This window comes from Ictalurus punctatus, chromosome 10, assembly GCF_001660625.3.
Source record: "Ictalurus punctatus breed USDA103 chromosome 10, Coco_2.0, whole genome shotgun sequence".
NCBI lineage: Eukaryota > Metazoa > Chordata > Actinopteri > Siluriformes > Ictaluridae > Ictalurus > Ictalurus punctatus.
The window spans coordinates 14349388-14375046 of NC_030425.2; the positions used below are offsets into that span (position 1 = coordinate 14349388).

General features: G+C 40.0%; 2 protein-coding genes across 7 annotated transcripts in view; one reads left to right on the forward strand and one right to left on the reverse strand.

Annotated features, from left to right (window-relative positions):
* Window positions 1–2077: 2077 nt before the first annotated feature.
* tm2d1 (TM2 domain containing 1) lies at window positions 2078–14330 on the reverse strand. Its single transcript, XM_053683421.1, has 7 exons — window positions 14171–14330; window positions 13434–13502; window positions 13180–13288; window positions 12978–13069; window positions 9691–9764; window positions 5458–5572; window positions 2078–3682 (listed from the first exon to the last, which is right to left on the reverse strand). Exons 1-6 carry the CDS (start codon window positions 14307–14309, stop codon window positions 5462–5464), a joined length of 594 nt encoding a protein of 197 aa, XP_053539396.1. The 5' UTR covers window positions 14310–14330; the 3' UTR covers window positions 2078–3682; window positions 5458–5461.
* A 29-nt stretch (window positions 14331–14359) lies between these two features.
* Window positions 14360–25659, forward strand: part of patj (PATJ crumbs cell polarity complex component) — a 133572-nt gene continuing 122272 nt past the window's right edge. For 3 of the 6 annotated variants that reach the window (XM_017477988.3, XM_017477994.3, XM_017477993.3), the window contains exons 1-11: window positions 14360–14685; window positions 15009–15108; window positions 15954–16023; window positions 16108–16286; window positions 17873–18046; window positions 18202–18341; window positions 18841–19021; window positions 22155–22283; window positions 24194–24430; window positions 24924–25026; window positions 25185–25273. In XM_017477988.3, coding sequence (XP_017333477.1) covers window positions 16002–16023; window positions 16108–16286; window positions 17873–18046; window positions 18202–18341; window positions 18841–19021; window positions 22155–22283; window positions 24194–24430; window positions 24924–25026; window positions 25185–25273 — 1254 coding nt within the window. In that variant the 5' untranslated portion in view covers window positions 14360–14685; window positions 15009–15108; window positions 15954–16001. Of the gene's footprint in view, window positions 14686–14970; window positions 15109–15953; window positions 16024–16107; window positions 16287–17872; window positions 18047–18201; window positions 18342–18840; window positions 19022–22154; window positions 22284–24193; window positions 24431–24923; window positions 25027–25184; window positions 25274–25659 lie in introns of all 6 variants that reach the window. The other 3 variants (XM_017477989.3, XM_017477990.3, XM_017477992.3) reach the window with 3 other exon arrangements.

Below are 25659 nucleotides of genomic sequence, written 5' to 3' on the forward strand. Positions count from 1 at the left end.
AAGATGTGCACACAAACAATGGGGATCAGTGATTGATGGATGGGAACAATGGTGATCAACAATTGGTTGATGGGGACAATATTGAACAGTGATTGGGTGTTGTGAACAATGGTGATCAGCGATTGGCTGTTGGGAACAATGATGATTAGTGATTGGTTGATGGGAACAATGGTGATCAGCAACTAGTTTTGGAATAATGGTGATCAAAGTGATTGCTGGGAACAATGGTGATCAGTGATTGGTCGTTGGGAACAATGGTGATCAGTGATTGGTCGTTGGGAACAATGGTGATCTGGTTGTTGAACATGCTGATTTTATACACTAGTGGTGACTCGACTGAACCTGCTTATCAACTTGTATAACCAGCAGCTGTGTGTCAGCTGAAAAGCTCTATCAAGTGCAGGACAGCTGCTAACGTCTTCTCAAAAAGTCACTAAATTTGTTACTAGGCTCTTGCTTGAAATAAAGTCACCAAAGGAGTCTACAAAGACACCAAATCTAGCAACAATGTGGCTACGTTGGCAACACTGTGAATTGCATTCAGAGGCATGATAGAATGGCCTCTAATTGGTTGTTCAGCCTAGCAAATCAGTGTAGAAGAATAAAAACCAAAGTCAGTAAAACAATCAAACAACTCTTAAGAGGACACACACTGTATAGCCAGACAAAACTTTTAAATGTATTGAGAACGGGGTGAAAATGATAGCTAGGCTAGTTTTGCTTGGCTACATGCAAATCCACATTCCTCTGCACTAAACTGTGCCAAAATGGTACACAACTATGGGCAGCGATACCGGTAGCAAGCGACTATTTTGACACAATACTGTATCTTCTGTTTTTAAATAAACAATTTAAAGTTACTGTAAAGTTTTTTTTTACACCAGTACAGAATGTCAGCGCATGCCAGCAGTGTCTGAGAGCAACTTGTTACAGACGTGAGGCAACGGGAAATGAACCTCAGTCGCTCCTGTTGGAGTTTGTTCTTCAGCATTGGTTTGGTTTCATTTCTCATCCACTTCCTTCACCTTGACTCTGCTCAAGTGCACAATGACCTGCTGTAGTGCACACTATAGGGTGTGAGGGATCCGTGGGGTTGGAAGAGCAGGAAACTCCATCCCCATTTGGGGATGCACAGAAGGGGTCAAACCCCACAGAGTAGAAACGCTGTGTCCAGCCTTGGACTCCTTCAATAACTTACCACTATGAGAGAGAGAGAGAGAGAGAGAGAGAGAGAGAGAGAGAGAGAGACAGCAAGTGAGTGAGTGCACCCATAAAGCACAGCTGGATGAGGAATGGGCTTCTCATGCGGAGGGAGGGAGCTCGGCACTGCGTCTTTCTCTCTCATGGGGAAGAGCACCATAAATCTCCTGCCTCTTATCCTGCTGCTGTATTGATAAGCTCTGCTCCGGTGTAGGAAGTGCGAAGGCGAGGGGGAAGGAGAACAGAGGCTGTGTATAATCACACAGACACAGGGCAATCAGGGTCGGGGGGTAAACCGGACAACCACCTTCAGGAGGTGTTTGAGATAAAAGATGATTTCGCAATAAAGCAGAAAGGGATTTTAATAAGAAGAAAACACACAATGTAGAATAAGATGGATAAAGATGGAGGGATTACCTCATGGGATATTGTGCAGCACAAGCGTCCCATGCCAGCTTTGGCAACTTATCATAGACGCAGGGGAATGGACTAAATCTATTTCCACATCCCTGAGCTGAGCTGTGCATGCTGTGGCAAGGACACTGCAGTTTGTAAAAGATGCACACACACACACACACGCACACACACACACAGTGGGTGCAGTCTGACAGGCCAATGCAGCAATCACTTGAGTGTGATGAAGTGGCTGACTCCATTGGAGGTTGTATTAATGACGGCGAGAGTGAGCCAGTGGACGCAGACCAGCAGACGCACTCTAGTGAAATTGAAGGAGGACTTGACATTGCACTGACACGGATTTGTCTGAAGATCAGAGAGGGGAAAATGCGCACACTTTTCACACGAGAAGCCTCAGCATGTGATAACATCTTTCGTACCTGCTATTGTACTATATTAGTAATGCAAAACTGCAACCAGGACAGATTGGTAAAACTTTATTTACATCATTTAAATAACAAAGACAAAACAGAAGGTCTTAAAGAAATAGTTCAGAAAGAAAAATGGTTTTCCTCTTGCCGAATAACGGACGTGACCGTAAATCTAACTCAATATAGTGTCCATAAATAGTATATGCACTGTTCAGCATAACTTCCAGCTTCCCAGGAGGCTTACATGGAATCATACCAAACTTTACCAAGACATTTTGCATTGCAGGTTACGTAATAACAGAGTTTGTAGATGACAGTCTCATTGTGTCATGTGTGTGTGAGATCACTGGAGTCTGAGGTGGATAATTAAATAAATCTGGGGGAGACAGATTTCCATTGCACAACTATTATATAGGATGAACTGCATTCTGCTGCTCAGAGTCAGATGAAAGAAGGATGGATGGTGAGGGCGAGAGGAGACGCAGGAATGAAGGTGGGCTTATCCACTTTGGAGAACACAAGCTTAACATATCGTAGTCTCTATTTACAATCCTCAGCAGTCCAAACACACACACACACACACACTCTCTGTCTCACTCACTCTCTCCATCTTACTCACTCACTCACTCTCTGTCTCTGTGTCTCACACTCTCTCTCACTCACACACACACATACTCTCTCTCTCTCTCTGACTCTCACACACACACTCTGACACTCACACACACATTCTCACTCTGTCTCACTCACTCACTGTTTCTCACTCTGTCTCACTCACTGTGTCTCACTCACTGTGTCTCACTCACTGTGTCTCACTCACTCACTGTCTCACTCACTCACTCACTGTTTCTCACTCTGTCTCACTCACTCTGTCTCACTCACTGTGTCTCACTCACTCACTGTCTCACTCACTCACTCACTGTTTCTCACTCTGTCTCACTCACTCTGTCTCACTCACTGTGTCTCACTCACTGTGTCTCACTCACTGTGTCTCACTCACTGTGTCTCACTCACTCACTGTCTCACTCACTCACTGTGTCTCTCTCACTCACTCACTGTTTCTCACTCTGTCTCACTCACTGTGTCTCACTCACTCACTGTCTCACTCACTCACTCACTGTGTCTCACTCACTGTGTCTCACTCACTCACTCAGTGTCTCACTCACTCACTCACTCACTGTGTCTCACTCACTCACTCACTGTGTCTCACTCACTCACTCACTGTGTCTCACTCACTCACTCACTGTGTCTCACTCACTCACTCACTGTGTCTCACTCACTCACTGTGTCTCTCTCACTCACTGTGTCTCTCTCACTCACTCACTGTTTCTCACTCTGTCTCACTCACTGTGTCTCACTCACTCACTCACTCACTGTGTCTCACTCACTCACTGTGTCTCACTCACTCACTCACTGTGTCTCACTTTCTCACTCACTCACTCACTGTGTCTCACTCACTCACTCACTGTGTCTCACTCACTCACTCACTCACTGTGTCTCTCTCACTCACTCACTCACTGTGTCTCACTCAGTCTCACTCAGTCACACAGGGAGGTGTCGGGCATGTCGATGTGTCTTCCCAGTTGAAAAGAGGAAAGGCTGAGATTTACATGACACAATCCTGGACGTCAGGTTTTCGTCCTGTCCTCTCCATCCACCTACACGCAGAGAAAGGAAAAACTTAGTTATGTTTGGACGCGGGTCCAGAGTAACAAACACTGGGAAGATAAATGTGTTTTTTCCACAAGTTGGAAGACACACACATGGATAGGGATGACTCCCATGCTAAAAATGTATCGTATTTGAATTTTTTTTCCCTTTTGTGAGGAAAAAAAAAAAAAACATCTTCACATGGAGCTCTTGACTCACTTTCATCCTCTGGGCAAACACTGAAAAACTAGCTCTGACAGGCAGGAATTAAAATTGAAACCCGAATCTATTGTAAGTTTGAGAGGTCTGTAGGATCTCTTTGTTCTCAGGAATTCAGGCCCAGGCCCTCTGCTCTTCTTAAATTAAAACTGTGGCTCCAATGCGTTTAAGGGTACAGATTAGAGAGCCGTAAAGACTACCAGGAATTATAGACATTAAAGATGGAGACAGAAGCAGAAAGAGGGACAAAGAGAAGTGCAGAGAAAGAGGAGGGGCCACTCAAACCAGCTATAGACACTATAGAGCTCCTAATGGCCACCAGATGTGATGGTTCCACATGTCCCTGCCATTAGTAATGATGCAGCTAACACTAACCAGGGTGAGAGGGAGAGAGGAAGAATAAAAAGGTTTGAACAGAGAAAGATTGTTTTGGTTCTGATTGGTGAGAAGGTGGTGATTGATTTTCTAGAAGCACAGCTCTGACAGTAGTGCTGGCTGTGATTCAAACCACGGGTTTATATTAATGCACTCGATCTAATAGACTATCATTTCCATAGTAACGGATTATACAGGGACTTGCATAGTGGACGCACCACATGAACAAATCTAAAAGTGTGCAACTGTTGATATGCTCAAGTTTTCTGTAAGGAGAAATGTATGGAATGTTTGGAAGAAGATTCCAGTGTCAGCATTTGTAACAGGAAAGCTGTAACTAAGTTTTATATCACTGGAAATCTATCACAACAGAGGAGTTTGCGCTTTCTGGTTTCTCAGTAACATGAAGAGCTGCATTCGTTTCTTATTAGCTTCAAGATAGAGAAAAGAAAGAGAGGTTCTTGAGAGAGAAGCTGGTGACGATTTACAGCTGCTAGAACGTATACGGTTGGTAAACTGCTGTGGTGTAATAGGAAGGAAACACGTCAGGGTGTGCGATTATAGGAAAATAATCAATTTCATGGTGGTAAAATAACTCTGCTTCACATCAGGCCACATCACATCACCGCATCATTGATTAGTTTTCTATAATTCTCACGCAGCACTATGTTTATATTTACTCACAACAGAAGAGGTTATGTTTACGAATAGCCAGCAAAAGGAATTTTTCGGACTTAAGAATGGGACCAAAATCCTTGATGCTTTTGCACTAGCACTGTTAAAACTATAAGTGCCCTATGCATAGCTCTGGAGATTATGGTAATACGTGTAATGTCACAGCCCTGTCATGCTTTCCCAGAGCCTAATATTTAATCATTCAACCCCTGAGTTAGGCTCCTTATAAGGAACAGAGTGCGGGGGACGATGCAGGACACCAGGAAGCAGCACAGGTGAGCGTGTCCTTGCTCTGCCAGTTTGCTTTCATTCCCCAGGAGGTCACTTTCCTGCCCCGACCTTAACAAATTTCCTCTAGCAGACTCTCTCCTAAAGAACCTTCCTCACAAGCCTATCGCTTTCCCACGAGCCTCCAAAATCCTGGCTCTATGACCCTGTTTCATGTAATGGATTTTATCAGTTAAGCCCTGGACAAATAGAGAACAAATGTTTCTTGGCTTTAGGACCTCCTCACCTCCTCAGAGAGAGATCTGTGTTCGCCTGTATGTCTCGTTTGTTATGGAGAGCCGTACGAGCCTCGCTCCATAGTAGTCCACGATGTAATCCGAACCGTCAGATGGACCAACGATCTAAAGAAGACAAATTCATATTTAAAAAAAACCAAATGTGAACACAATTTTTTATCGGACTCAAATATAGCAGACATGTTTGGAGTCTGAAATTTCACAGCTAATGTAGCATATAATGAGACAAATATTCACATACATGATGTCATTACACTCTGCAAGTCTGATTTTTAAATGCAGTTTTCTTAAACGAGCACAGAAATTATTTACAACTTTAAGGTCATCTGCTTAACCTTTAGTCTTGGAAGATGGGCCGAAGGAGCAGAACTGACTAAAAACTGCACATCTCTTTCCTAAAATGACCACTCCAATACCGTTACAGGGTTCTGAGACACAGTGAAGTTTTCTACATTTTTAAAGCATATAGCAAGCCATAATGTGTTAAATGATATAATTGATTAAATGCATGCCGTAAGCAACATAAGTCTCGTAGCTCCACAGCACAAATGAGAAAATAAAAAGGAAGCGCCAGGAACTAAACATATCCACATTTGGGGTGAAGTGAAAATTGGATATGATTTTTTTCCTTTAAGTACCCAGACACTAGAGGGAAAAGATTTGTACATGGCAAGGCAAATCTTTGTCTACACTTTGATCAGCTGATCTCAGGTTGAAGTCTTTACAAATTCTTCAAATTTAAGGCGGAGTTACTTAGTTTCAGCCTGTTGTTAAGTTCTCTGATTTTGGCACTCTTAATGTGTCGAGTCCACAGCCGCTCCTGGGCCTCATCCAGCTCTGAGATCATTGCAGTCGGTTCAGTGTAATGGCTTCCTGCAGGCCTGCACACTCAGCATCCGGCCCAGCCGCCTCTGCTCTGATTCCGACTGATAATGAGAACACATTCTGGAAGTGGGTGAAGGTGCTCGCCGAAACACACACACACACACACACACAGCACAAATTCTGTGTTCCACCATGTCCAGATAAGACCTCATCTGATCAAGAGCAGTCATTTCCTCCTGGCCCAACCGAGCATGATAGAGAGGGCTTTGACTTCTCCGCTTGTTTGGGGATTATGAGATAACACACGTGTGCAAACACACTCTCTCCTGTTTCATTCAGATTTATCCAAGCAAACTGCAAAGTTACATATCATTTATCTTCAGGCATTAAAACGCAAAGACCCCCATGAATCCGGGCTCAAGGGACACAATCGATGAATATAAATAATAACAACATGTTCGAGGTGTTTATTCATTAGTTCTGAGAGACGCATTCCCTGGCCAACGCTGCTCTTAGCAGAGGTAGCCGGAGTTAAAATATGGTGCTGTAACGTGGAGAGCTGGGCGTAAATGGGCTCTCGGGGGAAGAGATACTCTTTATCAAAAGTGTCATGCTTTAAAAACGGAGCGCCCGGACAAGCTTACAGCTAATTGAGAGTGTAAGTGTGCGGCAGCTCTCTGTGCCAGCCGCACTTCTTAAAAGCATTGCTCTCTCAGGGCCTTCAATAAGACATTAAGAGAACAATAAACGCTTGGAGAGCCCCTGTTAATCAAAGTGCTGGAGCCATTTTAAAAAAAACATGAACTAAAAAAAGCTTGCTCCATTTTCTCTGCTGGTAGAAGAGCATATCAGAGGAGAGGACGCAAAGGAAGCTGTTCTTACCTCTGAATGAAATTCAACAAATTTCAAGGAGATTCCCCAAACAGGCGTCACTTACAAATAATGGAAAATGTCAGCACTTTTTACAAATCTAATCAATTTTTACAAATGTAATCTGTAGCATATGTATGACTATCACAAGACCAAGGCACATTTCCCCTTCACCTGTCTGTGTAAAGAACAGAAAACATGTTTACCTCAAACTTATTTATAACAGAAGTCTAAGGGCAGCTGCTGAACGCATATTTTTGTATAATGTTCTCATGAATTCTTGGAGTAAATCTATTTGTAAATGAAACTTTAAATCTGCAGAACACATCCTTTTAGAAAAGGGACTAGTTTCTGAGAAGGAAAGATTTGTGATTACTTTTGACTACTTTACAAAGCTATGCCGGACTGAACACACATGGATACTACATAACCTAAAAAAAAAAAGTAGTTACAGTTAATAAATTTGCACCAATGTATAAATGTTAGCTAAAACCTCTATTTAAAACCTTCAAAGAAGATGTAAAGAGAATTTAAAACCCATAAGGGTTCTTCGGTTCTACCTATGTGGGAAATATTGTATGCAGAACTCTACACCCGAGTGTTTCCCCATCAGAAAGGGTTAGTAAAATCTTTTTAGAAAGCTCTGAACCCTTTATTATCCAAAGAACTCTAAGAACCCTTTAGTAAGACTTTGTTTGAATATAATGGTTATTGTTTTTCATTAGCTACATAGTCATCTGCTCATTGAAGGTGCACTACAACCACCCTTACACCACAGCACTGCTGAATCCTTGATTCGGATTGCTCGAGTGTTGATTCATTTGTGTAACGGCAGGTCTGCCGGTAGTTCTGTCATCATCACAGTGTAATAATTCAAATCACAGGTTTATATTAATATGCTTGTTCTAATGTGTTATTCTTTCTATATTAACAACTAACGCTGGGACTTGGATGGCGGTTATTCCACATACAAATGCGTTTAATGTTTTTGTGAGATGTTTTCTGTTAGAAGACGTTTATTACATATTTATGAAAGGAGTCTCCAGTGGCAGTGCTTTGCAACAGTTGGAGCTGTAGCGAAGTTATCTGACACAGGAATGTCTTCAGGATGGTGGGCTTTGCTCCTGGTGAGGGAACGACTGTTTATAGTTGCTATAACATAAGCTGTATATAGCACACATACTGTACTATCCAAAGGCAGAATAAAACATTAGTCTAGACTTGACAAGATTTTCAATGGAGACAATGAACAGTGTGTGTTTAGAGGAATGGGCTGTTATGAGCTCTACTACAGCACATATCTCTATGAATGTGTGGTGTACATTACACAATCGGAACAAGTGTGTGCTTGCACAGTCCGTCTGTAATATGAATAACGCTGGCCAGCCAACTTGTAGGCAGGAAACGCTAAATTAAATCATTTACATGTAGGGTTTCACCACCAGCCGGAGTGACAGCATGTTTCTGAACATTACGGAAGTCTCTACAGTATTCCCCGATTCTAATAGTTATTCCCAGAGTCATCACTCATCATGTGCACAAGCGTTTGATGAATATCTGTCCAGGAGGCGGGTGAGTGTGGGGGCCGAGCACATGCTTCTCCTATGTATAGCTTCATTCAGGCCTGGAGAGCTTAATGAGGATGGAGAGGGTGAGGTTAGGCCTAACGAGATGACAAATGGACTGGCTTTCTTACTCTCCCATCAGACTCAGGGGGCCTTAACGCGAGTTTGGGGGGAGGCTCGGGGGAACATGTGCCTGTACGGAGCAGGGGGGAAAAGGGGGAGAAAACAAACCGCACACTCATTAGCCTCTCACACAGAGCACGATCCCCCAGAGGAGACGGCACAGAGACACAGGTGCTACCGAGCACAAAAACACAAACTCGCACACACACAAAAGAAGCATTATTGGGGCTTTATGGCTATAGAGTTTAAAGCGGTCTCTCTGTTTGCATATCATACCCTACTCCTTCCTGAAAACTTATCATAGAATTCAAGTGAAGATTATTTTTGGAAATTGATAGCTAATCAATATGCATCTGGGAACTTGTTTTGTTTTGTTCGTTTCGTTGACTGATGATTTGGATCTATTTTTAGCGTAGCCTGAAAAGGGTTGTCCCGGGGGAAATTTATATGCAGTTTTCGTCTACCCAAAGGATGGAGGGACGCCCGATACTGAGCTGATGATTATCGTTATTTACAAAAAGGTTATTCAAAAAGTGTTGCTGGGAGAATACACCATTTGCCATTATTCTCTTTTAACTAATGATCTGATTAAGACAGAACAAGGATCCTGACTAAGGTGCATAGCATAAAAAGAGTACAACTCTCAATCATCTCACAGAATTTATTTAAAAAAAGAAAAAAAAAAAAGAAAAAGTCTAATCTAAGTTATATACCAATCAGTACAAGGCATATACTCGGTATTGAGATACAACACATGTAAGGAAAATACCCTGTTGTTTGATTACTACTATAATCAAGATGATCAGTTGTAAATAAGAAGCATGAATAAGTCATACATACCTGCATGGATATCAATATGAAATCCACCAGACTTCCAATTCCACAGAAACCCACAGTGCAGAACTTCAGTAGCCCTGGAAAGACACACAGTATCTTATATCAACTGCTACAGGTCTCTCAGCCACCCACTGCCCATGTGCTCTATTCTCTGTCAGGCCGTATGAGCTCCACATCAAGTGTTGGGCTACACAAAGCAGTACTCGGAGGTCATACTTGCCCATGAAGAGGGTTTATTTGATTGCGGCAGGTTTTCTGGTCAGAGAAATCAGACAAGCCTTTATGGCTGAAATAAGGGAGAGTGAATAAAGCCAGAACTGCAGACAATAAACAGCTTGTGGCCCAGGGTCCCGTTTTGTTGAAAACATTTTCAAAAAGGCGACCATGTGAAGAGCCAAAACAGCATTTGTCATTGTTTGCGATAATGATGTGTAAACTTGTTTCCATAAATGGAAAAAAAAAGTCACTATTTTGCATTCCAGTCACAGCCATTTGCATGCAGAGTGAATAACTAGTTTGGCTTAAGCCATTAGAGGTCTGAGAGAATTGCAATTAATTAATCCTCCCCCATCTAGTAATTTAAACATAATTACTGTTAATCATTAGTAATAGCACTGATAATTGGTCATTGAGCGGCTTAATAGTGTTGATTCCAGCACTGATATCAAAAGAGAACCCGTTCAGCTGTGCCAGGTCGTGTGTTAAGAGCTGAAAAGCGCAGCGGCTCGCAGGTCAGAGCAGTCCAGGTGCAAATCTCAGCTCCAGCACCGTGTGGGCCTGCCTTTCACAAAAAGCCAGTGAAGAAAGGAAGTGTTTAGCTACCATCGTGCTTTGTACTTTTGCAGGTGCTTAATTGATAGGAATGCTCTTAATACATGGAGAGAGGAAGAAAAGAAGCCTTATGCTGTCCCACTTCACTGTGGCTGTAATGTATTAAGCATCGGCTCCTCTACGTGAGATAATGTTAATGTTAAATTTCTCAAAGAAAATTCACCCGGGCTTTATTCGCTAGCCTGGATCTGGATCAACAGCGGTAACACGCTAGCAATTTAGTGGACTCTTGCGGATATGTTTTGTTAATAATTACACAGTGAGGAAGGGAGGAAGTTGGAGGAGCCTGGATACTTGCTTGAAAAAAAGAAAAAAGAACTTTGATAAAATTTTATACTCAATGACCTTTTCTGCTTTATAAACATTACATTTATTTACATTTATCCATTTATCAGACGCTTTTATCCAAAGCGACATACAAATGAGGAAATACAAGCAAAGCGATATATCAAGAGGAGAACAATACAAATAGTGCTAACATGCAAGATCTTTAATTGAGTTCTAGAAGAAGCAAAGTGAACAGAGTATGGTGTTTATTTATTTGTTATTTAGGGGTTATTTACGTGTTTATGGAAGAGGTGGGTCTTTAGCTGTTACTTTGACTACGAGTTTTAGAGAAACCACTTTTAAATGTTAGGGTCTTATATACTGCATATTTGTACGCAGTGGACTTCCTTTTTAACAAGGTGTCTTTTTTTGAGCCTAAAATTAAACGTCATTACAATCCTGCATAAATATTACATTTTAAATTTGGGTACATTTGGTTTTCTGTGATTGCTGTGGAAAACAAATATAAAATATATTTTTATATTAATTTATACCACAACATTGTTGAATTTTACATTCTGATTTTTCAGAAGGTGTTGATAATTTATGACAGGAGTGCCAGCTGTAATTCACATCACAGCTTTATATAAAGGTGCCATAGACAGGGACTTGTATAGCAGTTGCATCACATAATCTAAGGCTAATAATTAGTGGATTAAAAAGTTATTGAACAAAAAAAATCACCACATAATTGTTGATAAATGTTGTATAATTGTTAGGAGAAAGCAGTCTCCAGTGTTAAACCCTTTGTTTTTTGACAATGGAAAGTCTTCAGAACAAGTTGCATTTTTTAGTTGCCTTGTTTTTTAAAAAAGGCTGTTGAGGGAATGACTGATTATAGCTGCTGCTGATAAACATTATGATATGGGGTTTGTTAATGAATAAAAGTTGTAATTGTTGGCAAATTGCTGTGGTATAAGAGGAATAAAACACTTGGGGGTGGGGTGTAATTAACTTCAGCATGGTAACAGTAACTCCACTTCATCGTCTGGCTGGATCATACCATCCAGTCACTGATTATATTACTATAACATGTATGCACATTATGTTTCATTCCATACATATGGATGTCCTCAATTCAATTATTCTCTGTCAGCTGAACGCTGGTGTTCTGGACTATACCAGTACAACACTGAGGTAAATAGCAATTGGGTAAAATAAAATTGAGTAATAAAATAAACAGAGGAAGGGGAGGTTCATTCTGTCAAGTGATCTCAAAATCATTATTTTGAGATCTTCTGTATTTATTTGTAATGCCTTGTAATAGCAAAATAACGACTGAAGTGTGACATAAAATCACAATCATAAGGAGAGTTTAGGGTCTAGGAAAATCAATAATGGTAATGTCTACCTGAAATACAATAATGTAGGAAAATCGAATGACAAATGTTGTTGGGCACTGAATGACTTGGAAAGTGACCTGCCTCAAACGTGGATAGTATGCACATTAGAGCTGCCAAATATGAACAAATATTATATATAGATAGATAGATATTATATATAGGCGAAGATTCCACAGGAACGCTGCCAGAAGCTATGCATCTCGCTTGCAGCAGGTCATAACAGCAAAAGGGTGCTCGACTAAGTACTAAAGATGCTTGCTATGAAGGGGTTGAATAATTTTGAAACTGGAGAAATCATTAAAAGCTGCATTTTTAGATGAATTTGGGGAAACCTCTTGAAGGATTCATTGTGTTGAACTGTTTGAACTACTTTTGTTTGATTTGTTCATTGCAAACAGCTGAAAGTTTGTAAATTGAATAATTTTGATTGCAACTGTATATAGAGTAGAATAATAGTTCTACATTTGAAGATTAATTTGCATTATTTTAACCAAAATCATTTACACTAGTTGTATCATCTAGAGCATTTAAAATGGATTTGTTCAAGGGGCTCATTTGTATATTACAGCTTCTTCACTACTTGTATTGCAAAGTCCAATAGTGAGAAAACACATGTTTTGTGCAGCTATATAGCATATATAAGCAAAAACATCATAGTAGGTGTCTGATCCTTGCTTTTGGATTTAATAAAACAATAAACTGACAAAAATATGAATACCTATTAGCAAATAACATTCACTACCCTCGGTTAAAGAGTGGCTCATTACATCTGGATTCTGAGAGGCTTACCGAGAGCTGGATAACCCAAATAGAAGCGATCTGCACCCAGCCATCCCAGGAACAGGGACAAAGCCACAGCCACTTTATACGAATAGCCAGTCCTAACAGAGGAGGAAACATGATATTACTTGTATTATCTAGTCAACATGGGCAGAAACTGAGTTGCTCAGCTTAGTATATAGCTAGGCAAAGTGAGGGCTGTTTGACCTACACATTCCGACATGGGATGCTTTTATTAAATCCAACCTCCTCCCCGCTGAACTTGAACCTGGTCCCATTTGCTAGTAAGCAGCTGATGTTTGGTGCAGGAAGGCATTCCACTAAAACAATGAAATGAATGGTTTACAAGTATGAAATATAATAAAACATCACAACAACAAAAAAGAACAAAAAACACAAAATAACAGCAATTTGTGCATACTGAAAGATATCGTACACAGAAGGAGATTACCGTGATTTACTTACCCCATGCCACTAGATCCTTGCAGTTCTCAGGTTCTTGAGTCGCATCATCTATTTTAGGGGTTTTGCAAAGATATGTAGACAATGTCAAGGAGAAAGTTGCAATGTTTGTGTTACAGATGACGAGGAGTCTTTATTGGTCACATATACATTACAGCACCGTGAAATTATTTTTTCTTCATATATTAAGTTACATTTCATCTGCGAACAGAGTTGCAAGATGTCCTGCGTTCGTCTGGAACAGAACAGTCAGACTAGTAGCCAATAATATTATTATCTCTCGTGTAAATATTTAGATAGAAGTCTGGATTGCATTTAAACATAATGAAACCCAGCAAGAAGGTTGAGAGCAAGAGGATAAGCTCATTAACCAACTAACATGCTGACTAAACCCAGCTGCTTTAGTAAGAAAATATATCAATTCCCAGACAAATACACAACAAAAACAAGTATGTAGTATACGTTATCTATCATGTTTTAAAAACCATTCTTATCATTTTGATAATCTCATGAGCTATCATTGATCACAAGGCTGTATCCCAAACGACCCCCTTTGTCCTGCATAATGGCACTTCAGAGTATAATTTATACTCTTCTATTAATAGAAGACATTACAACTGTGTAGTACACTATATACATCCGGGTGTCATTTGGGATGAGGTCGCTAGCTAGCGTTCTGACTAGCAACAATCCGAACAGACAAAATGTATCAGTGTCGCATTCATTTGAGGGGAAAAAAGGATATTGTCCCAGTCGGAGGTTGTAGCAGCTTTCAACATCATTTACAGAGCTCTGAATTAAAGTCCAGCAAAAAGAGAAGAAAAATATCGCTCGCTGTATAGACCGGGAGCAAAACAAACCATCCCGAGTAGACGCCATGATGGAAAGGACGCGGTCACGTGACTGTCACGTGACGCCAAAAGATTTTTTTTAAAGAGACAAACTTGCGACTTTTTTTTCTCTGAAGATATTTTATTCGTGTGAAGTTCTAACTATTTTAAGCGTGCTGCTGGCTACTTTCATTCACGTTGTGAACGAAATGGAGTTAACCATGTGGTTGGATAAACTCTGGCGTAAACGTGTCTCTTGTGAAACTTGTTAATTCATTTGTTTTGCTCTGAGCAAACTTTCAACCCTACTTTCCACTGATGTTGTTTATCAAAGCTAGCTAGCTGAAGCGGCTAAACGGTTTATTATTTTTTTTTTTTTGTAGCAGCATTTATGTTTCAGTTTTTACGTGAGTAAGAAACACACGGTTAGTGCATTAATAACTAGTAAACTTTGTATATGCAGTGTATACGTGTTTGAGAAGAGTTTCCATGTAGTTAAAGTTAAAAAGCGCGAGAGTGAAAGATGCACCTGTTAGGGTTAGTCTGTATTTGAACAAGAGCTTTGTTTAAAAAATAATAATAATTTAACATTTTAACAAACTGTGCTGGAGGATTCTGTGGCGGTGTAGATTATTTTGCCTGGAGTGTGTATGAATAATGTTATTTAAACACTGTTAGTTTGGGTGTGTGAACTTGCTTCCTGGTTTAAGGTGAAGTGACGGAGCCTCCTCTCACTTCCGGCCGACAGGTAAACCCTGAACACGGCCAAATCTCAGCTGAAACTTCGCTTCCAGAAGCCCAAACGCCCTGAATCCTGACTGATAGACTGAAGCTGTTAAACATCATCTGTAAGTAGTTCGTTTTTATTTATTAGTATTGTTATTTTTTTAGAATAAGCGTTGCTAACACACTAGCTCATCGCGCTAACCGAAACCTGTACTGATAACGACTGTATGTGAAATGACCCAGTCCCCTTATAACCTTTAACCTCTGGAAGTTGATTACAAATAATTGATATTATAAAATGACTCGGTGCTCAGTAAGTACTCAGTAACATGTATTTTGTTGTACGTGTTAGTTTATTCATTAATTCTCAGTTTTGTGTGTGTAATATGTAAGGATGAGCACCTGGTTTCTTTTTGATGATCAGAATATGTAGAGTTGTGTGAAAGATTTGAAGCTTCCTTTGATAAACAGTCTATGCCCAAATCTGACCCTCGCTTCACTGGATAATAGCCTGGACATGTACCTAAGAGCTGCTGCTGGAATCATGAAGTCTGTCCTGTGCTCATGTGCTCATCCCTTCACTCTTTTACATAATCTGTGCATACTGAACATCCTTTCTACACACTTTCTTCTGTCTGAATTTATATTGTGCAGCTGTAAAAGAGTGATGATCTATAATGCCACTATCCGCTGACACCCAGAAGGAGATAGGGTCCCTTTAGACGCTGGTTCCTCCCCTGGCTTTTTCCCCCGTCACATCACGGAGATTTTCTTTGCCACTGTTGCCTCTGGCTTGTTCATTACTGATCTAAATATATACGTCCGGATTTCTGCAAAGCTGCTCTGTGTGAATATATATATATTTTTTTGGTATTGTTAAAAGCGCTATACTAATTGAATTTGTATATTTGAGTGGTTTTGAACTGAATGGAATGCAAGATTATACTTGTATTCATATTCTTTCTAGGTATTACCCTGACTGAATCCTTGACTTCGGGCTCTTCAGTAAAGAGCGATGTATGAAAATGTGCCTACAGGTATTACAGATCGTCACCTGTTCATTTTTTAGATATTGTTAATGCTGGTAGTGTATTCACTCTGTGAGGGGTGTGTGTGTTAAGTGTCAGCGACTGAGCAGCAGCAGGTGCTTCAGGCTGTGGAGAGGCTGCAGTCTAAGCTGGCTCAGCGTGAGGAATGGACTCACAGCGAAAGACTGGGAGCACTAAAGGAAGCACTACAGAGCCCTCTACTTGGGCGTATCCTCACCCTGCAGCACTCCCTCAAACAGCTTAAAGACCAGGTCAGACGTCTCTGCCATCACACGGCCCACACAACTTGCAGCACACTACGCTCCAGCATCCAGCTTTCATAAGCCTGGGCCACAATGTAACACTTTTTTTAAATAGCATCTTCTACCATTCCCAACAAGATCTCAAAGTACTTTATATAAACCAGAACAAATTCAATAAAGTGAGCTCAAAAATAAAATTAACTAGAAGGTAAAGCAGCCAAAAAAATGCACACAAGACAAATGATCACACTTGGCTAAGATCCATAATAGATAAATGGGATTTTAATCTGGACCTCATGATAAGTGTTTGTGCCCTTCAAACAAAATGACTGTACCTCGGATTTGTTGCCTTTTTTTTTTCTTTCCAATTCACAATTTCTATCATAATATTTAATTTTGCTTAGGTTAAAATGAAAGCAAACGCACAAACCACTACGTAGAAGAATATGTAAAGCGATAGAGAAATTCCAATGGTTTGTATTCAAATACATTCCAGACATAAACTATTTTTGAAGAACAATGCACTTTTTCCAACTTCTTGATAATGAGTATCAGTGGAGTTGTAGAAATACTGACAGTAATTTCAGGAAAGTGTATCGTGACATAACTTACTGCATTGCAGTGATATCATATTATGTTGGCTGTTCCACCTGTCTTTTATCCTTTTCTGTCACTTTAAAAAGCCCATGTATTTGTATAAGTGAAAGAACCATCACTGGTTACAAACTTGTCTACTAGATTTATTGGTAATGACTGTGTTATGATTAGTTAATAATTAAATAATTGTTATCTACTAATTAAAAAGAACAATTAATGTATCTACTGCAGCGTTCTCTGGTTATACACGCGTGAATCACACTTCTGTACTGCCAAGACACTGAGACTCTGAAACCGCTGTGTTGCAATTTGTATTCAGCCTGAGTTTTTATTGACACAAGAACCTTCTCCACAATAAACAATCCACATGCCAAATTAAGATAATGGCAATAAGGAAAGCTTCATATTCTAAGTGCTAGGAAGGTCAGACGAGCGCCTATGAATGCGTCAGGTGAAAACCTATCGTATATACAGAGACGAGTGGCGGTGAATTTCTTTTTTGTGGATCTATCAAGCCTTAATATCTACTGTCTTGGTTTGAGTAACTGCCTTGTCTGAGATGTATTGATGAAATGGCCAGGAACTTGCTCCGTCAGCCCGGGCTAAATAAGCAGAAGACTGATAAGTTTCCACAATGCGAGTCTAAAGGTCATTAATACATTACCTGTTTGGGAGTAGGGAGAGATGAAGAGGAATGTATTGATTTTCCCTCCTGCTTTTCGTTTTTTGTACTCTAGGCTGTGGGCCGTGATCACTCTCCCTGTATTGCTTTATGTTGTACTGTATCAAACACTTCCACTTGATATGTAAAGTGCATTTTAAAAGTCAGGTGCAATGCAACATATTGCACAACCAACAAAAAAGAAAATATCTTATATTTATAGGCTTGGCTTACTGTCTGTTTTATCTTTCTCGTATATAATAGTAAAATAATGCACACACCTCAATGCTGTGTTTTGTTTTGTTTTTTTAAATATTTTTTTATTGTGGTTCTGCAGCTGAACTGTATACCTCCAGATGCATGCAGTGAGTTCAGTTTCTCCAAGAAAGGCCAGTTAATTGTGAGTGCTAGTCGTCCTGGAAGCAGTCTGGGTTCTGTAGTGTCCAATGGCACAGCCGTGTCTTCAGCATCCTCTGAGCAGCTCCAGAGATGGCTCCATACAACAGCAAAGGTGAGAGCGGATGACACCGGTGATGTATTATCAATGACCTCTTACTTGACTGCATATGCCAGACTTTGATTCTTCACATTTGTTCATCTGATAAATTCAAATTATTTAAAAGATGAACAGTACAGACTTATTACATCTGTGTGAGCTCTGTTTAGGGAAGACGGCTGGAGCATGTGAGCCTGCTGAGGCCGTTGACAGGAGGTCTAGGCTTCAGTGTGGTGGGACTGAAGCCGGATGGAGTTGGCGCTCATGGAGTTTTCGTTAAACAGGTGCAGCTGGGGAGTGTGGCAGACAGGTGAGTTAGTAAAATGCAACAGTTCCTTTAGGAAAAAAGCATAGTGATAAGTGGCTAGTTTCACATGTCTTCAGGGAAGCACATGCTAGCCTTCACGCTCCCTTGCTGATAGCTTTTGCACTTTAGGAGAGAGCTTGTGTGTGGAAACAGCAAATGACCAAATTGGGAGAAAATTAGGTAAAAAAAACAAATGATCATATCAGAGTTAATACTGAACATATGATGGGCAGTCATGAGCTTATGTTACAATATGCATATACAGGCTATACAACACCAGAGGTTTATCAGGGGAGTGTGTGAGCCTATGTAGGGTTGGGCTTGTGTCCAGATTGCATATTCATAGAATGTGGATTATTTTGGAGGAATGTAAAATCATAGGCACCTTTTTGAATATTTATCAAAGCAATGCATTAGTCAATGCCGAATAATTGCTTTTATCAAAACATGACATGGTTTATTAATCACAATAAATGGTACCACTCTCTCGGTCAATGCTCAGAGATGGCAGATTGCAGGAGAATGACCAGATTCTGGCCATCAACGGGATTCCCCTGGACCAGAATGTTACCCAACAGCAGGCTGTTGCTTATCTGCAGCAGCAGAGGGACAGAGTGGAGCTCGTGGTGGCCAAAGACTCTTCACTCAAACCACACCTTCCCCCATCTGGATCCTTTCAGACAGTAAGGCCATTTCAGTTGATTTCACCACAGTGAGGCTTTTTGTACTGACTACAGCTGGGACTTGAGCCATTTCTTTTAGTTTTGCTCTAATCTGTATTTGTGTTTCTAAATGAACTATTTCTCACGATGTACATTCCTCCCCGTTCCTGTTCTCAGATTACACCGGATTATGTTGGTCCTCATCTCAAGTCCTCATTACTGTGTGTTTTAATTAGACATTCCCTCTTTTATAAAAAAAAAAAAAAAAAAAAAAAAAAAAAAAGCATTCTAACACTTAGAGAGCTGAAAAACATGCAGGTGATTTTCTCCCTCAACCTGAGCTGGAGGAGAAACAAAATGCTTGTTGTGATTGCCTGAGTGATCCTCTTTCTCCTCTCCCCACACACACACACACACACACACACACACACACACACACACACACACAGAGACAGAGAGAGAGAGAAATAAAATAAAATCTTTGAGAGGGATAATGAGCTTGGTAAAGATCAACAGCCATGAGATGAAGCTGATTAACTCAAGCCTCTAACAATAAACGCAATCGTTCCCCCTCGTCCACTTTAATTAAATACAGCTCAAGTGAAGGTCTTGGTGTGAATACACATGGAGGACTTGAGGAGAGAGATCTTTAATGGCAGATACATTAAGTTATTTAGATTTATTTTAGCCTGCTAAGCTGTGTGTGTTTTTGTGCCTTTTAATGTGCTTCTTTACCGCTCGTTTTGTTTTAATACCCTTGGATTGATGCCACATTGTGCTTATCAAAACCAGGCCTTTGCCTTGTTGCTTACCAGCCCCCAGCCCCCCCCCCAAATCAGGTCATGTTTAACGGAGCACTTGGCATAGTCTGGGTTTTATTTGATTGCGTGTTGGCCAGCTTAACTACCCGTCATCGAATGTCATGACTGGCTGTAACAGGGTAATTGCCAGCAATGGCATGTTGAATGAGGAGAAAATTTGATTTAGTGACAAAATGACAGTGAAAATAAAAGTTGAGGAAGTACTGTAGAAGGAACATAACATTCATCGTAACATTGATGCTTCCCTATTTTAAATACTTAGCTGCGTTCCTCCAAATTAGAAACCTAGGGGGGAAAAAATCAGTTTTACACACTACAGTTATATAAGTACACGGATAAATTTATTTTAACAAGCGTAAATAAAATGATTTTAACAAAGCCACATCATGTTCTGTTTGTAATGCCTATATTTAAACAATCCCCCAAATCCCCTTTCCTGCCTCAGTGTATTTCTTTCTTTATCGGGTCCAGCTGAAGAAATATTATTCTATGCAAGATGGTCCAGGCTTCAGGGGATCACCGCTTCATGGTTCTGTGCCTTAAAAGGCATAGCACACAGGCTAACGATATGTTTCCCCTTACTTCCTGTGACCTGGTGCCTGTGCCTCTCCATGAACCTGATCTCTGAAGCCTTTAAGAAAAAAATCTCTAGAATCTTAATTATAGTGCATGAAAACATTTCGGTATAGAAGTGACTCGTGGGTCCAGGAGGAATAACAAGGAAGCAATATGAACGGAGTAATTTTCCATCATAAATTTTGATCTCAGCATAATTTTATAATTAAAGCTGTTATTAAAATACATGTGCTCATGTTCTAGACTTCAGTATACATGCTATTTGTGTTAAAATTAAAATATATTGTTTGACTTCATAAAAACACAGGTAATAATTATTTTACCAATTTTATAATTTAGGTAATAATGAAGTTACCAAATTTATAACCTACTGAATTTTCCACACCACATTATTAGAAATCCTAATTTGATCATTTAAAACACCAGTAGTCCTTTATATGCTATTTAATCTACACGCATCAGCATGTATAGCTGCAGGTTGTTCGCCAGTTGAAACACAGTCCAGTGGTGCTTAACTATAACAGCAAGTTGCAAAAGTAAAAATCTATAAAAAGCTTATACCACAACATTATTCAATTCTGATTGTCCAGCAGATATTGATTTTCTTTTTCTATAACTGCAGCTCAGACTGTAGTGCCACCTGCAACTAAATCATAGGTTTTATTTTTTATTTGCTAGTTCTAATATGTTCTATAGTAACAGCTACTTCAGAGACATGCAGTTTTTTGGAAAATAATCCACTCCAACATGGTAATAGAACTCAGCTTTATGTTGAGTCGCGCGACTCCACCCCATCATGGATTATTTTTTCTATAACCTCATGTGCTGTTTTATTCCTTGTGTAACTTTGCAAAATAATGTGTGGGTTATTTATTTATTTATATTAATTGTTTAAATCAATTGACAGCCCCTAGTTATCCCCCAGTTATCCCACATCCCATCTAATCTCAGTTAAATTAGTATATGTGTCCCTGTACTTCAAGAGTCAGGTGTATTAACTGGGTTTTACTAAAATTCTTTGACTGCTTATTTACCCCTGAGAAGTTAATGTAAAAATAGCAGAAATCAGTGCAACCCTCTAGACGCTTGCAAACATATAGAATCAGGTGCTTAAGTTCTCATCTCAGAAATGGCTGTTGTCTATTGTTGCGTTAGTGTAACACCTTGTCTCCTGAGAGGGGTGCGATGGATACGGCAGAGGGTGGGTTTCACAGGACAGCAGGAAAATTGCTGAGGAAGTCACCCATCAGATAAAGGACCTGGTAATAAGAGAAACGAAGTGTTCTGATTGCAGGTCATTAATAAGTGCCCAAGGAGAGCATGGTGATTAGAAGCCTGGCCGATGTGGGACAGCGGGTTAGAACGGCCACAGAAAGACACTCGTGGGGCTTCTTGACCCTGATGTTGATTAGTGACGTGCTTGTGTGACACCTAGATAGAAAGGACTTTATATGATGTATGCATTCAGGTCATGCTTGCTCTCATCTGATGAAGCTATTTGTTCAGTCAGTGCTGATCTGTTGAAAGTTTATTTTCGGACTCTTCATTTTAAGTATGTAGTTTAAGAGATTAAACTGGATCATAACTGAGGTTGGTTGACCTCTGTTGTCCAAAAGTCATTTAAAATGTATGCACAAGAAGAATAAGAAGATTAGCATACAAAACGGTTCTGCTCAATTTCAGGTTACTTGAGATTACAGTATATTAGTCAAAATTGTTAATGTATATTTATTTTCTGTGTGTGTGTGTTTTTACAGGAACAATGGGGGCATATGGAGGAGATTGAGCTGATGAATGATGGTTCAGGTCTCGGTTTTGGAATTGTGGGTGGAAAGGCTGCTGGGGTGGTCGTACGTACTCTGGTGCCAAACAGCGTTGCGGATAAGGTTTGTGTTTATGTTCTATGCCCTCGTCTGACATCGCTGAACCCACATGCACAGTCTTCTTAATGCAAACGCTAAGGTGTGATGACCTCCTGTAGTGAAGCTGATGTCTTGTTACATGCCATTTATAATAATCATCTCATTTGTTCTTGTCTGGTTTTGGTTTCCTTTTCAGTTTATTTGAGACAAAGTAAGATGTTAATATATGATATTATTTGGTCTTGTATTAAACAAAAAAAAGGCATAATATGATGCATCGGCAGGGGTGCCACCTTAAAACTTTGTATTTCTGCTTTTTCAGCTAAAGCAGTACTCATACCAAATACAACTCAGCCAGCTGAAAAGCCAGTTCAGTGAATGGGAAAAGACCTGCGTTAGCTTCTAGTAGCACTTGATTTCGCTTTTTCTTCTTTTTTTCTTTTTCTTCTTGTAAACCAATAGAAACCAAGAAAGGTTGGATAATGATCTCTTTGTTCTGTATAAAAAAATGTAAAAAAAAAAAAAAAAGGCTGCTAATTATTAATTAGTAGTTACACTGAACTCTTGCCTCACTGTTTTCTTACTGGTGCTCGGTGCAGAGCTGAAAAAGAGCCGGGTCATCTAGTCAAGTTATGTGGGGTTTTTTTTCTTTCTCCGCTTTCTAGGATTATCTTGTTAGCCATGTTGGTGAATTTTTTTTTATTTATTTATTTATTTATTTATTTATTTATTTATTTTATGCTTTCGCCCTCATTTAAAAATAAAAAAATCTTAACCATGAAAGCAGTAGTAATCCCAATTAGGTTTGTTGATCTTGGCTGTTTTGTTAGTTTGGTCAATACTAGTCGAAACCTAACATGGGAGCAGTTGATGTGCGTTTCACCTATTTGAATGACTCTGCACAAAAGCGATAGCGATTAGTAAAAGAACACTGTCCTCTTTTTAGAAACACACACACACACACACTTTCAGCTTTTTTCCCCCTCTTGTCAGTGTCCAGAGACCAGGCAACAAAACCCTTCTTGTTCAAAAGCCACAGCTCTTGCATTTCACACATCACTGGATCTTATGCTCCAAAAAAGCTGTCAAAATCAGGGCTTTGTTATCCTTAGCGTTTGCCATTTCAGCCTTTAATGGCTGCACCAGGCCTCAATGCGCTCCTGCAGTCCCACACACACGGGCTCGACCAGGAATTGGAGATTTGCCGTGCATGTTTGAGCATCGAAATGCCTTTCATGTCCCTTCCCCCCCCCCCCCCCCCCCCCCCCCCAGGCTCCTGTTCTCTTCTCCTGTCTGTGTGTAATGATGCTTTTCCTCTTGTGCTTCATCCTGCCTGAAGTCTTTAGCTGAAGGAAATGTCACTTGGTTCAGTCATGGAAAGGAAAGGCTTTGTGAGCAGTGTGTTAACTATGCAGTTATTACTGTTATACACGGTCTCTGGCACCTGCTGGTGCATCAGTGAAATTAGGTTGTAAATCTGAGCTTTTGCTCTTGTCTGCCTTGAATTGTTAATTTCAAGGTGTCTTATTTTATTTTGATGATATTAAAGTCCGGAGCCAACTAATCATTATGACTGCATTAGTGTTAACCCTGGGACATTCGCTTTGTTTCAAATGTCGTAAATAAATTCAGTTTACTGTAAAACAAGAAGTTTTAGTTTTATGGCAATTTTGGTTACTTGCTTTCTTACATTTTGTTAACAATATTTTCTTTATGCTAGCCCTGGGAATTTTTGTTTGCTATGTTCTACTCCAGTTTTTAGCCCATGACTTCTGTGCAGTGAAGGAAAGGCAGTCATTTTCTTCTGTCTCTTTCTCAGACTTAATCCACAAATCCAGACTTCAGTGCAGAATGCTTTCCGCTAGTCCCACTGATTACTCACTAATTTATTTATTCATTCACTTCCTCTTTTGCTTCCTAACTATTCATCTAAGGATGGGCGACTGAGGACTGGTGACCATATCCTACGGATTGGGGATACGCCCACGCAGGGGCTGACCAGTGAGCAGGTTGTGCAGGTGCTGCAGGCCTGTGGTATCCGAGTCCGGATGCTAATCGCCCGAGACCCTCGGGGCAACGCACATCCTCCCCCACCACCCCCACACGCTCCTACAACAGCACCCATTGCCTCCGTGCATCCTCCCATACCAGCACGCAGAACCAGCAAAACGGTAGGGTCATGTAGATAATGCTTTCGTGTAAAGAGACTTTCTTCAAGAGATGTTTCTGCAAATCTACTCTTTGAGTTGTGAATTCTTTTTTTTATTTAAAAATAACCTTTATATGATTCTGTAAGTAGAATGTTATCAATACATAATGTCACCAATTTTAAGGAACTAATATTCAGATAATTAATATCAAACAATGTAATTTAATGAGCCATGGTTTTGCTGAAATGACCTCAATTTGTCATACATAATAATCTAAACTGTAGTATACATATAAACAGAAAGTAACTCTCATGAAAGCAATCGTATGTTATTGTGTGACACAACTGTCTAAGGTTTCACATTCTGTTCTGTAGTTGTACATTTGAAATATATTTCCTATAGCACCACATAGGCTGCTAAAATGGTTCTGTCTGCTGTTTGATAATCTTTCGCTCCGGCATCTTTTTTTTGTTGTTGTTGATTATCTTATACTTTGATTGTGGTGTTAATGCAGATAAACCTTGAGGGCCATGAGATTCATGAAGTGTCACTGAAGAAGAAAGATGGCCAGAGTCTGGGAATTTCTATTGTTGGCTGCAACACTTCAACCAGCGACGGTAAAAAAACAACAACAAAAACCACAAAATCAACATATTTACTGTATTTAGCTACAAACCAGACAGCTTTGCATTAACTGACACCACACACAATTCTGAAACTATTTCCCTAATTTTTCTCCATGTCTCCTGCTTCTTTTATGCCTTACCTTTTGCAGACGGATTAGGGGTTTCTGTGAAGAGCGTCATCCCTGGCAGTGCTGCTGAAAAGTGCGGGAATGTCATGGTCCATGACAGAATAATAGCGGTAGTCTGCTAATTACTTTTTAATGAGCTCTTCTTTAATTAGCCCTGCACATCTATGAATACACACACAGATATGGACACCAGCTGAGCAAGATGTCTCTTTCTTCTCATATTTGTTTGGGGTTTAATAAGGATGGGGTGAACAGAGGATAAGGCAGCTGTCGTGTTGAGCTTTAGATCGGGCTAATGCAGTTTACACTTGGCACTTGTTACTTTCTAGTTGTAAATAGTTGCTCTATTTAGTTGTACATATGATGGCTTTTTGTTTCTGGATGTCTCTCAGTCACAGTCAGTTATTTTTATATATGTGTGTGTGTGTTTTATTTATTTATTTATATATATATATATATATATATATATATATATATATATATATATATATATATA